The sequence below is a fragment of the Cervus canadensis genome, chromosome 33, assembly GCF_019320065.1.
Source record: "Cervus canadensis isolate Bull #8, Minnesota chromosome 33, ASM1932006v1, whole genome shotgun sequence".
Taxonomy (NCBI): domain Eukaryota; kingdom Metazoa; phylum Chordata; class Mammalia; order Artiodactyla; family Cervidae; genus Cervus; species Cervus canadensis.
In genome coordinates, this window is record NC_057418.1 from 25,775,848 (window position 1) to 25,792,869 (window position 17,022).

Below are 17,022 nucleotides of genomic sequence, written 5' to 3' on the forward strand. Positions count from 1 at the left end.
ATAAGAATAAACCTAGTCCATGGGGAGACCCTCAGTGTCTGCTGCTTTTTTTGTTTTATTATTATTGCCTGTGTGGCAGTGATTTTCAGAAATAACCTGAGGTTGAGCTCATTACCCAAGATTCTAATAAGTAGCTTTTTACATTTTTAAAACAAAGATTCCATTTGTTTTTAAAACATATTCTTCCAATCATAAGAACACCTTGGATTAGGTGAAATAGTTAATGCAGACAAAAAAATGTCTACATCTGCTCATGCTCTAAGCAGACAAAAAACATCACCATGCACATAAAACTGGTATTTGGTCAGGTTTTGGGTAGTTGCTAAATTCCAAATTTGGCTCATTTATGTCACTTTCCTTCGATGTCATGCATCCTCTAGTTATGTGTATATCTTCATTAAAAATGCATTCTATTCAAAATGATTCCCACATTCAATCTTGCTGTACTTCTACTTGACAATTTATTTGCATAAATTGGGTATCAGTCTTATTACTGATTGAGGAGAACACGGCAACCCACTCAGTATTCTTGCCTGGAGAATCTCATGGACAGAGGAGCGTGGTTCATGGGGGCTACAGTTCATTGCGTCACAAAGAGTCAGACACAACTTATCACACACACTTATTACTGATTATTCAACTTGTCAGCATCCAGGGTATGGCCACTTCATTCATGGAGTAAGTATAACTGTCTTACACTGTCAACATAATATAAGTAGAAAAAGACACTGTGAGTCATCATCACACAGGCATGAGTCATGGGCCAAATAACCTTTCATAAAAGAAAAGAAACAGTACAGGATAAAACTGAGCTGAGATGAACATTCCATTAACCTCATCATCTCTTTCCCCGCTTTGCTTTGTGGAAAGACTCAGTGAAGAGTCTGAAGACCTCTGGATCTACCAATGTGGAAAGGCAATAGAATGCAATTAACATCATGTATTGTTTAAACAGTTTACTCTGTGGAGGAAGATGTCTAAAAGGGTATAACTTCAGTATAAAATTCTAGCAACTACAATTTTAATTGCATACCAACTGTAAAATATTTCTCTCATTGTCTAAATAAAAAGAAGGCTATAATACATGCTGTCTGCTTATTTCTGGGCTCAGTTATTAACCTTTAAGAATCTTTTCTAGGATAAAAGCCTCTTTCTCCAGCAAACACATCTTGAGACTGGGATTTAATCTAAAATCCTAACTCCTATCATAGACCTTGTTGAAACTTCAATCCCTGTCATATTAATAAAAGCATCCTGAACCATATTTCCGACATAGGAATTTTAGCACTTTTCTTTTTCAATTTGCAGATAAAAAATAATAATTTTTAGAAATCAGAAAAATGAAAAGCTACCTCTTTTCCAACACACAAACACATATGTAAAACATACACACACAGAAACACACAACCTGATTACTCAACATGTCATCACAAATGCAAGCAAAAACTGGGTTGCTGTTTCCATAGCAATGACTTTCTGTGGCTTAACTCTGCTGGGAATTTGACCAAATCCCCAGCAGTAGGAGAAAAGCATCAGCAAACATTCTGTACCATATGGCAAATGCCAACAAATCAATGAGGGGAAAAATAGTTTTATTTTCTCTTCCTTTCTACCCAAAGGAATACCTTTGTGTGCAGCTGTTTGAAGAAGCACCCAGATTTCACTGGTCACTGTGCACCTAACTCAAAATGTGAAAATACCTGGTTCCTTCCTCTGAAGATTAAAAGAGCTGTTGGTACTCAGCCAGGCTTTGCAGCATACACATGCCCAGAATGACACTAGACACGGACAAGAACTGCAGGCATCTTCCCATGACTATCAGATCATTCGTCCTAAAGGAAAACTCAATCTGCAGAGTTACCTCTTGAGAATGAATGATAATGGAATTTTATTCTCATTTGCTTCTGAAGCCTCATCCTAGATGCTGTGTGTGTGTGCATGTGTGCAAGTTTGTCTGTGCATGCGTGAAACTTTTAAGTCCTACCAGTGGTCCAACGATTAAAGTAAGAGTTGGTAACAGGAAAAAGTAAATATGGTCCTTTTCATTATTTTCTTTAGTTCCCCCATCCTGTATCTGGAAGGTTTTTCTAAATAACAAGTTAGAAGCAATCTAGTTCAAGATGCTTAAATTCCCTCTTTAGTATATCTTCATAAGACCAAAAATTGTAATCAACACATAATATGCAATTAATACCCAATGAAAATGGTTGTCTCAGAAAGAGTAAACACCTTCATCAATGAGGAACGCATTACTTTCCAAGGAGCCTGTTCAATTTTGAACAATTCTCAATGTTAAAAAGAAGTTTCTAATGTTGAATTGAAAATTATTTCCTTTTTATGTGAATCACTGGCCTCAAAATTTACATCAATTTCAAACTTCCACAAAGGTGCAAATTAAGTCCAGTACCTTCACATGACAGCACCTCCCCAAGCTGAGGCCAGCCTGAATCACCTGCCTTCTATCGTGTACAGTCCAATATTGACCCATCTCCCCTTACTCATCAGTGGTGCTATTTCCATTCTCCCCCCTACCCAACCTCCTTCACCTCTAGGAGCAGGTTATTTTGGCAATAACTTTATTTACTAAAGTAAAGTAGATCATTAGCATTAATTAAGGGTATCCAACAAAAATGCCATCAGATGGGGACTTCCCAGAGATTAAGACTCCAGACTTCCAACGCAGGGAGTGTGGGTTCGATCCCTAAAAGTCAAAGTGTTAGTCGCTCAGTCGTGTCTGACTCTTTGCGACCCCATGGACTGCAGCCCGCCAGGCTCCTCTATCCATGGGATTCTCCAGGCAAGAACACTGGAGTGGGTTGCCATGCCCTCCTCCAGGGGATCCTCCCAACTCAGAGATCGAATGCTGGTTTCCTGCACTGCAGGCGGATTCCTTAACATCTGAGTCACAAGGGAAGTCAGGGAAATAAGATCCCACATGCCTCAGGAGCATGGCCAGAAAACTAAATAAATTAACAAAATAAAATAGCCTATTCTCAAGCTTTCTTGAAAATATAATGCCATCAGGGGCCTGGCAGGTAATTCAACTGTGTGAAGCATCTTCAGATAAGGACATAGACAGTGGTGACACCTGTCGTGACTTGGAGAAGGAGCTCCCAGCCTGAGAATCCAAATAAAGGCTACACACACACACGCACATGCACACACTCACACACACACACACTCACATGCACACACTCACGCACACATGCACACGCACACACACACATGCACACACGCACACACTCACACACACACCAAGGTCTGTAGAGTTCTAATCCTTGGCCTAAATTATTCTGATGTGCTGTGCTGTCTTAAGTCACTTCAGTCGTGTCCAGCTTTTTGCAACCCCATGGACTGTAGCCCACCATGGAATTCTGTCCATGGAATTCTCCATGGAAGAATACTGGAGCGGGGTGCCTCTTCCTTCTCCAAAATTACTCTGATACCAAATATCAAATTAATAGGGTACCTATGAAAATTTGAGAACTTAAAGAACTGTCCTTGATGAAGCTGGGGGAGGGGGCGAAGCAGTCATTTACACCATCAGATCACCGTGGCTGGCGATCCTGGAAATTTAGCCGGTCAACTCATCATTCTCTCATTTTTAAGTATCTTCTATCAGGTAAGCTTGTTTGACAGTGGAATGAATAAGGCACAGACCATCAGGAACAACCCATCATGATTGAAAACTAATCATTGTTTTAAAGTTAGTCTGGACAAAAGATAAGGACCAATCACCATGGAATATTAAGAAGTATTAGATAGCATCACCAACTCAATGGACATGAACTTGAGGAAACTCCAGGAGACAGTGGAGGACAGGGAAGCCTGGCGTGCTGTGGTCCAAGGGGTCGCAAAGAATCGGACATGACTTGAAGACTTAACAACATTAAGAAGGCCCACACTCTTCATTTCTACACTCCAGTAACTCCTTCTTTTGCTAAGACTTAAAATGATTTTTTTTTCTTTTTTAAACACATAAGCTGTGCTCTCCTTTGGTTTTAAAGTTCTAGTGGTGCTCTCCATAGTACACGCAGATTGTCTCTTTCTGTTAAGTAAATGGGCAGGCACCCCAGGAGCCGACTCGCTTAGGACCCAGCCCTTGTCTGCGGTGATAGCTCAGGGAAGGTGGTTGCTCTGTGCATGTTTTGAACCAAGGAGGTGATGTCATCGACAAAATGCTGAGCTAGTCACCACAAGCTCCAGAGCAGAGGACACGGGACCAAACAAAACAGAAACAACCTATGGCTGATTCACGATGAAGTTTGACAGAAAACAACAAAAATCTGTAAAGCAATTATCCTTCAAAAAAAAATAATGAATTAAATAACAAAGAAAACTCAAACTTTTATCTCGGATTGGTGAAAAGGTATCATTATTTTGTGAACACATGTCTCATAGTTGCAAGCATTTGGTTAGTGACACTTACAGTGGGCTGGAGAAGGGAATGGCAACCCACTCCAGTATTCTTGCCTGGAGAATCCCATGGACAGAGCAGCCTGGAGGGCTCCAGTCTACGGGGTTGCAGGAATCAGACACCACTGAGCGACTAAGCAACGCTAGTGGGCAATGAACGGCCTTGAAGCTGGAGTTTTCCACATGCAACCTCCTCTACAGAAGTAACCTCCGGACTTAGCCTCACTTGACTGTTTAATTATCAAATCATTCACGACTTTCAACATTCCTTCTACAATCCACCTTAGCGTTCTACATCCACATACAAATACTCATTTTCTGAAAAGAGTAAATAAATTTTTAGGGCTTCCCTGGTGGCTCAGTGGCAAAGCATCTGCCCACCAGTGCAGGAGACACGGGTTCGATCCTTGGTCCAGAAGGATCCCACATGCCACGGAGCAACTCAGCCCATGGGCCACAGCTACTGAGTCTGTGCTCGAGGGCCCGGGAGCCACAGCTGCTGAACCCACGTGACCTAGAGCCCATGCTTTGCAAGAGAAGCCACCATATGGAGAAGCCCGCACACCACACCTGGGGAGTAGCCCCAGCTCGCTGCAACTAGAGAAAGCAGCCCACGTATCAACAACGACCCAGCACAGCCAAAAATTAAATGAATAAATAAATAAAATTATGCTAAAAAAATAATAATTTCTGGCTTTTACCTCTGTCCGTCATCTTTGATCCAGCAGGCTTGTCTGGGACGGTAAGATGGTCGACGTTGCTACTCAAGGAAGAAGTGTCATCACTCGATAGAGAGTTCAAAAATCCACTTTCTGATGCATCAGCGTTGTTTTCCAGGGCCCCGCGACCGTTCGCCTCCGAGGGGGCCGGTGAGAGCAGCCGCACGGCACACGTCACAGACTGTCCCGTATCCTCAGCGGCAGGCGAGCTGCGGACCACGTCAATCCAGGACTGTCTTTCTCTCGATACGGAGGAAGACAGGCTGCTGGGAGTCTTTTTTATGTTTTCCATGGAAGAGAAGGAACGTGATGTTTCACTCAATTTGGGTGAAGATGAAGATGCCTGCTGTGCAGCCTGTTTTTCACAAAGAAAACCAAAAGAGCATGAAATAAATCATGATTAAGTCAACATCCTCTACTTTTCATTTTCAATGAAGGAATGCCAGTGTGTCAAAAAGGCACCAATAATAAAAGAGTTGAAAGAAAATTAGATGGTGTTTATATCTGTGTGATAGGCATGATGATGTCATTTCCCCAAATTAATTTGTATAACTTTGAATTCATGACTCTAGGATCTGAAAAAAATCTCTGTATCATGATTTACTCTGTCCTTTAATGCTCTCCAGATACTTAAAAGACCCATTTGGGGAATTCTTTGGAACACTGAAGGACACTTTGAGCAAAAGGTAGATTACAATCTATCACTGAATTTTCACTGCTTGGGCAAAAACTCTTAAGAAATGTGATTAAAAGAAAGCAAAAGCTGGAGCCAAACAGGAAGCACAATAATATGAATTGAATGGAAGACCAGTGATATAGACAAAACACAAAATATATATATTTACACCCTCAAATATTTTTCAGATATTCTTTAGCACATGACCAGTATCGGCTCATAACTACATAATTAGGTGAACAGATGTTAACTCATCCACTCTTCAATAATTTTAAAATGTCAATAAACTTTCTCCAAAACAGACAAGAATACATATACAGCATCCTAATTCATTGAAGGAAACCAAGAACTATGAAAAATGGGTTGATGATATAGTATCTTCTGAAAGCAGTTGCTGACATACAATCCAAGGTTGAATGACAACCTTGGTAAAATTTTCACCAGTCTATTAATGCAACATCTCCAACGTCCTCTCTTGGGAAAGACTTCATTTATTCTGACATTTTATCTTTATTATATGTTGGTGTTAAAATATATGCTTTCTTTTGGAAAATGGTAATGGTAGCTATTACCTTTTGTCTTTTTGGAGCTTTTTAAATGTTCTGCATGGCAAAATAAAGATTTGGCAACTAGATGCTGGTCCTCCATTTTTAATTTTATTGGTCAATAAAAATCCAAAAGTCTAAACACCAGTGCTCTGGGGTTACCCTATATCTCCAGTGGCAGATAAGACAGAGAAGTCTATGTTCTGGTTCTGTTTCATTACGCCATCCTATGAGATAATCCTGTCAAGTTCAAGCATTCAGAACTCCAAGGAAGTGGAGGAAGTGGTAGGGAGGAACTGTTGGAGTGAAGAAGCCAAAGAGCAAAGTAGGATCCTCTCCTAAAAAACTCAGAATGATTGCAACTAATTCAGGATAATTGACTTTGTTATAAATTAATATGTTCCCAAGAATTTTGCAGGTTCTTAAGCTCTATGCTCTGATGAAAAAAGTCAGTATATATCCAATGAATGCCTAGCCAGCTGCAAGTTAGACACGGATGGTCAAATAAGCAATAAATCCACTTTTTAGCAGCATGCATTCTTAGTCACTCAGTCATGTCCAACTCGTTGCAGCCCTTTGTACAATAGCCTGCCAGGCTCCTCTGTCCATGGGATTTTCCAAGCAAGAATAATGGAATGGGTTTCCATTTCCTCCTCCAGGGGATCTTCCTGACATAGGGACGGAACCTGTGTCTCCTGTGACTCCTGCATTGCAGGTGGATTCTTTACCCACTGAGCCATGGCACTAAAGCATCTAGTTAAGATACTAAGTGAAAAAACTGGCTTAAAGCTCAACATTCAAAAAACTAAGATCATGGCATCCAGTCCCATCATTTCATAGCAAATAGATGGGGAAACAGTGACAGACTTTATTTTCTTGGGTTCCAAAATCACTACAGATGGTGACTGCAGCCATGAAATTCAAAGACACTTGCTGCTTGGAAGAAAAGCTATGACCAACCTAGACAGCATATTAAAAAGAAGAGACATCACTTTGCCAACAAAGGTCTGTCCAGTCAAAACTGTGGTTTTTCCAGTAGTCATGTATGGATGTGAGAATTGGACCACAACAAAAGCTGAGCACTGAAGAGTTGATACTTTTGAACTGTGGTATCGGAGAAGACTCTTGAGAGTCCCTTGAACTTCAAGGAGATCCAACCAGTCAATTCTAAAGGAAATCAGTCCTCACTATTCATTGAAAGGACTGATGCTGAAGCTGAAGCTTCAATACTTTGGCCACCTGATGTGAAGAACTGACTCACTGGAAAAGACCCTAATGCTGAGAAAAATTGAGGGCAGAAGGAGAAGGGGATGAGAGAGGATGAGATGGTTGGATGGCATCACCACCTCGATGGATGTGAGTTTGAGCAAGCTCTAGAGTGGTGATGGACAGGGAAGCCTGGTGTGCTACAGTCCATGGGGTCACAAAGAGTCAGACTGAGCGACTGAACTAAACTGCCTGAAGATACTAACTCATCACACACGTCTTCCTAATAACAAAATATTTGGCATGACATGAAAACTTTCCTTTCAGGAATGTCAATGAGCTTTCAAACTGGCTGCCTTCAACCACCTCGATCACTTAACTGGGAGATCCAAGATCTGCAATTCACTAAAAAAAAAAAAAAACAAGAAAACCCTAGTGATCTGAAGGAGTTAATACACTCCCTACCAAACTGTCCAAATAAATGCCAAGACTTGTTTACTCTTTAACAAGATCTACAAGAATAAATATTATCAAAAATACCCATTCAGGCCCAGTGCTGACATGGTCCCCTATGGTGAGTTATTTTAGTCAAACTTGGCTTCAGTGTGATCAGTTTCCTTTTCTGAAAAGAGACCAAGCGCAAGATTTTCTTGTTGCTCCCACTGATAGTACTGTAATTTGATTATAGCAAAACGAGCCATTTGTACAAAAAGCTGTTGCTGCAGCACTTTTTATAAGCCTTTTTGAACCCATAAACTTCACTTAAATGACTGAGGAAGGACATAGTCAACGAGCACCAGAAATTTCTAGGAAATGTACTCTCTTGTGGTACTCCTCAAACACACAGCAAATGCTTCCAATCCATTTTTTCCAGTGCCATGCAACATTTACAAAGTTGATTTTTGAACAGAGAAAAGAAGGGTGAGGGGCAAAAGGGATTAAGAAAAGGACTAGAAAGAAGGACAAACAAATGAGAAAAAGATGATATGTACCAGGTCAGAGGGAATTTTCATTCAAAGAGAGATTGACACAAATCTAAAGTTACCTGGAGTACTGCCACAGAGAATCAATGTGGGAATGAGCTTTGCAAAGCCTGTGGTGCTAAACTCGGTTCATTATTTCTATGACTCTCCAGCTACCCATAACTACAAGTCAAACAGAGAACTTTTAGCCCAGTGCATTCTATCAACCATTCAAGTGTCCATCCAAGGGCTGGCTCCTCCAGGAAGCCTTCTTTGGTTGCCTCAGGGAGAGGCAGGCGTCTTTGCCTGGTTCTCTCCCATGCTTACTTCTATCATATCAGGTGGAATATCATTTTATTTGTCAACTATTACTGTAATTGCTGATCAATTTGTTCCTCTTTTTTTTGGTGAGTTACTTGAGAGAAGGCTGTTTTTAATCATTTTTGCATCTCCATTTTTTTTGCATTTGTGCCTGACATTAATAAATTAGTACTTGGTAATAAACTAAAAGGGCTTCCCAGCTGGCTCAGTGGTAAAAAATTTGCCTGTCAATGCAGGAGACTCAAGAGATATGGTTCGATCCCTGGGTTGGGATGATCCCCTGGAGAAGGAAATGGCAACCACTCCAGCATTCTTCCCTGGGAAATATCATGGACAGAGCCTGGCAGGCTATGATCCATGCAGTCACAAAAGAGTCAGACATGACTTAGCGACCAAACAGCAACAAATAATCCAACGCTACAAAGACTGGTCTAGACAGCCAGCTGTGTGTAAAAAAACTGCCCAGAGAAGTTCAGTCTCTTACTCAGGAGCACCCTGAAATTCTCTGTAAAGTGTTATGGATGATTTATCCTAATCCCAAGATCCAGGATTACAGGTTGCAATGCAAATATTCCCACAAATGTCTTCACAATCTCAAACATAATTATTTTATTTATTATCAGTTAATGATTGTATTGGAGAAGGAAATGGCAACCCACTCCAGTACTCTTGCCTGGAAAATTCCATGGATGGAAGAGCCTGGTAGGCTACAGTCCATGGGGTCACAAAGAGTCGGACATGACTGAGTGACTTCACTTACTCCCTTAATAACTGTATTCCATCTAATTTATTTGAGAACATTTGGGTTTTAAAATCTTATTTTTTAATGAGAAAATAAAGGACATTTTTAAAATCTTAGTTTTCATGAGGAAACTATGCACTTTATTAAATAAAATAATTGATACTCTTTCCCCATTTTCTGTATAAGACATTTTTAATCATTGAAAAAGCTTAGTTAAGAAGCTGATTAGCTCTAAAATTCTTTTCTTTGAATTGCTTCTAAAGCACAAGCGTGACATAGCGAAAAAAGTTTAAAATGGCCACCAAAAGCCTGTAATTAGAAAGGAGTGAGTCAGCATATAAATCTTAAGCAATATTAGTCAAAGTACATGAAAATACAAAAGTAATGCATGAATAATTTTAAATCCACTTATTTTTCATCCAAAATTTTTTCATCCGATTTTTCATCCATATTATCTCCCTTGCGAACATTTCTATTATTATATATAGTACACACAATGAAAGATCGTGTCCTTTAGTAAACAACTGTGCAAGAACTATCCTACTAAGATTAAATTTGAATTTATAGAACTGTTTTTACCCTTTTTTGTGTTTAATCTCTGACCTCTTCCTCTGCCACGGGCCAATGAGCCACAATGTGCAGAGTTTGTTTCTACTTATTGCTTCCTTGATTTGTTTTAGTTGATTCCCGCCCCCCCATCTTTTAGATATAAAGGAACTATACTTCTTGAAAGCATTAAAATATAAGGACTATGATGTTAAAATAATTTCCATGAGCTGCATAAATCTGGGATGATAATATCTTCTCAGTTTCTCTCATATCTGATCCACCAATTGGTCTTAGAACCATGTTCAAAATCCAACCATTCCATCTCTCAACTACACGCTGACCCCAATCCTCACTTCTCATACTAGATGACTGCACACTTTTCCTTAGATTTCTTTGCTTCTGGACTTTCTCCCTATGTCACAAGTCTCTCGTACATGGTAGCCTGAGTGGTCCTTTTAAAATGGACATTGATCACATGACTCCTCTGCTCAAAACTCCCAAGGCTGAGGAACTCAAAACATCAAAGTCCTTAATGGTCAGCAAAGTAATGTCTGTGCTTTTTAATGTGCTGTCTAGATTTGTCACAGGTTTCCTTCCAAGGAGCAAGCACCTTTTAATTTCATGGCTACAGTCACCGTCTGCAGTGGTTTTGGAGCCCAAGAAAATAAAATCTGTCACGCCTTCCACTTTTTCCCCTTCTATCTGCCACGAAGTGATGGGACAGGATGCCATGATCTTAGCTTTTTTAATGCTGAGTTTATATAATAGTCTTACCAAATGTTACAGTAGGAGCCCAGAGAATGCTTGTTTCAATACAAATAGATGAAAAGATGGATGTGAGACCACTAAGTTAGGTCACTGAAATGGGAGCAGTGTTTAGAATGTTATTCCAAATGTCAATCAAATGTTATTCCTTAAAGTTCTAAGTTAAGCATTGTCTGGAAGACCATTAAGGCTAACATTATTTTTCTGAAGGAATGTATTAGAAATAGATAAATGTTGAACAGTTAGTTCCTTAGAAACAGAATGTGTTGCTGCTGCTCACATATATCCCAGGCAGATTTTGTTTTTGTTTTCTCTTGTTTCTGAAAAGCAGACATGCTAGACACTTGGTTAAAATAACACTTAAGCTTTTTATTTAAACAGATGAAATTTTTAAAATTATGGTAACGTTTGTACAGAGCAGGAGCAAACATTGTTTTGGCTGAATCTGGCATAGGCTGGCCATGACTGAGCTATATAAGCCTAGGCAAAAGAACAAGACAAAATAAAAGCAAACACCCAAATCTTTTCCAAGTTCTTGTTTTTTTTTTCAAATTTTGGGATAATGAACTTTCATTTTGGAATAATGAATTTATGAGTATAAAATAATTACTATTCTGGAAAATTATTTCAAAAATGATAAAATCTTGAATTAAAATTTTAATTCTATGTCTAATCATTTTGATTTCTATAAACAACAAGATTTCAGCACCAGACAAGTTTCGACTTATGCTTCTAAGTGGTGAAACCACATTTCACAAAGAGCATAAGGAATATTACCGGGTCTTTGAGTAAATAAGAGATTTATCTGTTCATGTCTATTCTTCTTGAGACAGCCCCACAGGATGGATAATGGAAAGGACATCCATTTATTTACAGAGAAATTAAAAATGGAGAGCTTTTTGGCAGGCTTAAGATAGATGGGACTCTGTAGGTTTCACTTGGGAAGATCCTTTGTTAAAATCACCACCCATGATTTCAGAACTGACCTCATTATAATTCAAACTCATTAATTTTATATGATACAAAGTGATTTAAAAGCTCAAAGTTCATTAAAAATTTGTTACAAATTTCCCTCCAAGTTTAATTTTTTAAAAGTGTTGTCTGGTAACTTGATCCTGCTTATATGCTTATTTGGGCTTCCCAGGTGGTTCAGTGGTAAAGAACCCACCTGCCAATGCAGGAGTTGCCAGAGATTAGAGTTTGATTCCTGGGTTGGGAAGATCCCCTGGAGGAGGGCGTGGCAGTCCACTCCAGTATTTTTGCCTGGAGAATAGCAAGGACAGGGGAGCCTGGTGGGCTACGGTCCATAGGGTTGCAAAGAGTCGGACATGACTGAAGCGACTTTATCATGCATATGCTTATTCATTTAATATTTATTGAGAACCACAATCCTAAATAGTACTTGAACAGCAAAGAGGTCAAATCAGTCAATCTTAAAGGAAATCAACCCTGAATATTCCCTGGAAGAACTGATGCTGAAGGTGAAGCTGATGAAAAGAGCCAATCATTGGAAAAGAGCTGGGAAAGATTGAGGGCCAAAGGAGAAGGGGGCAGCAGAGGATGAGATGGTTAGATAGCATCACCGACTGCATGGACATGAATATGAACAAACTCTGGGAGATGGTAAAGGACAGGGAAGCCTGGCGTGCTGCAGTCCACGGGGTCGCAAAGAGTCGGACACGACTGAGCATCTGAACTGAACTGAACTGAATCTGTGATATAGTTTGCCATTTATAAAACTGAAAATCACAAAATTTTAAAACTAAAATAGTTCAAATGAGATAGAGAAGGAGAGACACAGAGAGAAAGAGACAAAGAAAGAAGCTAAACAAAAATATAGGCTTCTATTTTTTAAGCCAACAAGGCACATCTATTTCATTTTTTATTTCATTTTTTCTAAATGCAAAAACTGACTTTAGAAGAGGATTCAGACTACATCAAGGGAAAGCTATTTACATATTAAGAAAGGCTATATTGTATGTCTAGTTCAAAAACTGGTCAACATTTTACCATAGTCAACATTTAATTTTACTTATATCTTGCTTAACTTTAGCTAATCCTATTTAATAGAAATTTTAAATAAACATTCATTCAACAAATATTTATTACTGGTCTTGACTGCTGCTGCCGCTACTGCTAAGTCACCCCATAGGCGGCAGCCCACCAGACTCCTCTGTCCCTGGGATTCTCCAGGCAAGAGTACTGGAGTGGGGTGCCATTTCCTCTCCAATGGTCTTGACTGCTAGCCAAATAAATTCGAAATGTGACCATAATTCTCGACTGACAGCAGATAAAAGCAGTAGAGCTCATTATTTAGATGTATTAACACCTTTAACCCAGAAACTGGCAAAATGCAAATGAAGATTAAAAACCTTATCACACAAAACAGAAAATTCTGGTACAAGAGTTCTGGTCGGCAAAGGAGATGCTGTAACCTATGAGAAATTATCCTTACTGGGGTCTGTGGATGAACGAGTGTCAAGGTACAATGGAAAAGGCATATACTATAAAGCTACAGCGGGCTTCCCAGGCGGCACTAGTGGTAAAGAATCCCCCTGCCAATGCTGGAGACATAAGAGACGTGGGTTCCATCCCTGGGTTGGAAGATCCCCTGGAGAAGGAAATGGCAACCCACTCCAGTATTCTTGCCTGAAGAATTCCATGGACAGAGGAGCCTGGTGGGCTACAGTCCATGGTGTCGCAAAGAGTCGGACACGACTGAGTGACTAACACTTTCACTTTCATAGTCTTAATATCCATCAATAACCTGAACTTACACTTTGATGCTTCCAAAGCTTCAAATCAAACTTGGACTGCTCTCGAGTGAACATACCGAATCATTCTATAGGCAGATTGAATGCGCTAACCCCACTCCTGGCTTCCTGCTCTCTTTCTGATTCTAAATTTCTCTTCATGGTCTTGCCTTCATCCCCTTTACATTCATTTCACAACACTACAGGGCCTGCACCTAGGAAAGGCATTTTTAATTCTTTCTGAGAACAAGTAGGGTATAAATAAATGTTATAAAATAAATCTTTGCAAGCATCGGCCTATTACCTAGAAGCCCTCTACGTTAGCAAGAATCCTCTGGGCACAACACATCTGTGGGTCACAAACAAATGCACCAAATTTGTCATACCAATGGGTTGCTATGGCATCCTGGGAACTGCACTTGCTCTTTGGCAATACCTTTATTTAGCCTGCTCTAAAAATGTATCAGTCAAGGTAGTTTCTACCCAGCTGAAAGGAACGACATCCACATGATGTCGTTTGATCGATGAGCAACAGGCTAATTTGGTACCTACCGAAGGAGAGAGACTCTCTGCAGAGTGATGAAGGGGTGGCGTCTGGACAGCTATTTCAGGATCTTCCTGTTCACTCTCACTGTAGCATTCTAGAACAAAAAGGAAAATGCTGAACGTTTCAACGCCGTCATCACTCATTCCATAATGCATGAGCAGAGGTTCTTCTCCATCTGGCTATTGCAATTCCAATCCAATTCAGAAAGTACTCATCTAGTGGGCTACCTGATACATAAGAGTTTCTCTCTGTTAGGGTTTCTGCCCTCAAAGAGTGTCCACTAGGCAGAAAGAGGACTAATCATAGCTCAGGGAAAATAAAACTAATTCCTCAAAAGAGGTGTGAGTCATACACTAAGGGAGTATAAAATCAGCAGTGATTAACTTTGAGCAGAGAAATCTTAAGGAGCTGAAAATGGCAGAATAAGTAAACCGTCAGTGATGCACACAGAATAATGCGCGTTCCAGGCGCCAAGTACCCAGAGTTCCCTAAGGGACAGGGTGGAAAACAAAGCTGAAAGGTGGCTTGATGTCGCATCACAGAAGGCCTTACATAACAGGATAAGGAAGAGGGTTTTGTGTAGTTATTTTTGTGCTCACAATCTATAAAGTACTGCAAATATACCATGAGAATTTATTTCATGAAAAAGAGGACCAAGGAGATGGTTAGGACACTGATTTCACAGTATCCTATTATACTTCTTTATTCTAAAACAAGTTGCCACTTTTCCATTTCTAAATTTAAGATTTTATGATTTGTTCTCCAAAGAAATAACTCCCTACTTCTAAATCCTGAGTTTTATGTGGTCTGAGAATTTCAGAAATAGTGTCAACTCTGTGACCCTGACACATCTACAGACATCTTTCTTCTCAATATTAAGGAGCAATCGCATCAATAAGAAGAGTTAGACTCCTGGAGCTTTTGAACACTGAAAGCTATAGACTGAACTAAAAAGATGGCCTTTATCCCAGGCTGACTTTCAGGCTCCTGGTGCAAACTTAGGGTAATTAGTCTTGGCACACACCTGGTGAAAATACTAAAATATCAGAGAGGAAACAGTGGGCTGAAAGTTATCTGTCTAGATCATGACAAGATCACACCGATGAGTAAGAATTCAGTAAGTGGGACAATAAAACATTTGCATTGGCAATTGACTGCGATCTCCATGAAGCCCACAGCTGCTAACGTGTGGGTGAAGTGTGAAAAGCATTCTTAGCCAGCCTGGGAGGCTCTATTCCATGTTGGTGAGACAGTGTGACTATGTCTGTCTCTACATATTTTCAGATAATTTTAAATAACAAAATATGTTTCATTAGAACAAGGCTCTACATAGAACTTGACATTGTATTTTCACCCTATTCTAAGATCGCTGCTAAATTTTCAGAAATTGAAAACAGAACATACCTTCATCCTTTGAAGTGGATTCAGGGTGGATTTCAGCTAATCCCAATTTGTTTAACCACCTAAAATTCAAATAGAAAATAGATGTTTGACCAGGGAGATTGGTCCCTCACCTATTCACCCTTATCCTAGACACTAGAGGAAGGTCTTGTACCAGACTTCATAATGAAATTAAGTCATGTGCTATATCAGTGTAAATGTTTTCAGAAACAGCCTAAATATGTTTATGGAAACCTAAGACCACTGGTTTCACACTATAGTCCATATCGTAAGTAATATGATAAGATATGAGGTGGCCCACTATACAGCTAGTTAAAGTGGGTAACTACATTAGATACTCTAAATATACAAATAAATATATGCTTTGTAATTGCATATTTGAAATTCTTTCACAACCATCAAAATGAATTTCATAACTTGACCTTTAAAGTTCTATCTCTTTAATTCTTAAAATGTAAGCTTACTTCACAAAAAGTGATGATGATCTATTTTTAAACCATGATCTTTATATCAATAAGGAAAAAGATCTGGCCAGAGTTTCACAGTTATTCCTAAGCTAGGGAAATTTTCAATTCCTTGAAAAATTTTATGTAAGGTAAAATTGACACTGTCTCATCTTCCACTGACTTACCATTTTATTGGCAATGAATTTCAACTACACATCCATAACAAAAATAGAACTAGACAAACCTGAAGGAATGCAAATATGGCTTATGACTTCAGGCCAAGGGTTCAGTTAGAAATTTATTTTAATACACAAATTTTTAAAAGACATAAAATGTATCTATTTCATATGTTCCTAGCTATATAACCTATTTAAAGGAAAAATACTATTTTGGGACAGTGATAATCTAAATGACCTATTTTCCATTTCTTTCCACTTTTCCTTATTTTAAAAAAATATTCCATAATACATATTCATCTTTCTTTGAAACATAAGTAGCCTAAGTCAACTATCAACAAAATGACAATAATAATGCTATGCACTTATTGACTTACATATGTTTTATTTTTGCTAGTCCAATAAACCATAAACCATCCAGCTACACCCCCACCAAAGCATAAACACTGCATATTCCCAAGTCAGCAATTGTCAACAAATTAGGAATCTTTACCCAGCCCTCAACCTGCCATGGTCTAGATAATTTTTTAATAGGAAATACAAAGTAAATTTTATTTTAAAAATAAAATAGAACTTTCTATAAGAAGGAAGATGAATTTCAGCCTCATTTAGGAAGTCCCCTTTTGAATCATGATAAACACGTGTCTCTAGTGGCCACTTAAAACTAGACCAACACCCAAGCCCAGATCATGCCAGAGGAACTGAAAAACGTTCATCAAGACTCGATCGCAAAATAAACAAAACAAAGAAACGGAAAATTACAAAAAAAAACTACAAATGGCTAATAAATATAGGGGA

The 17,022-nt window shown here is 39.1% G+C and overlaps 1 protein-coding gene across 5 annotated transcripts in view; it reads right to left on the reverse strand.

Moving 5' to 3' along the window:
* The window catches only part of IPCEF1 (interaction protein for cytohesin exchange factors 1), a 200,583-nt gene that overhangs the window by 16,082 nt on the left and 167,479 nt on the right, over window positions 1-17,022 (reverse strand). For all 5 annotated transcript variants that reach the window (XM_043456871.1, XM_043456876.1, XM_043456874.1 and 2 more), the window contains 3 exons: window positions 15,606-15,664; window positions 14,207-14,295; window positions 5,118-5,490 (listed from right to left, as the gene is read on the reverse strand). In XM_043456871.1, coding sequence (XP_043312806.1) covers window positions 5,118-5,490; window positions 14,207-14,295; window positions 15,606-15,664 — 521 coding nt within the window. The remainder of the gene's footprint in view (window positions 1-5,117; window positions 5,491-14,206; window positions 14,296-15,605; window positions 15,665-17,022) is intronic.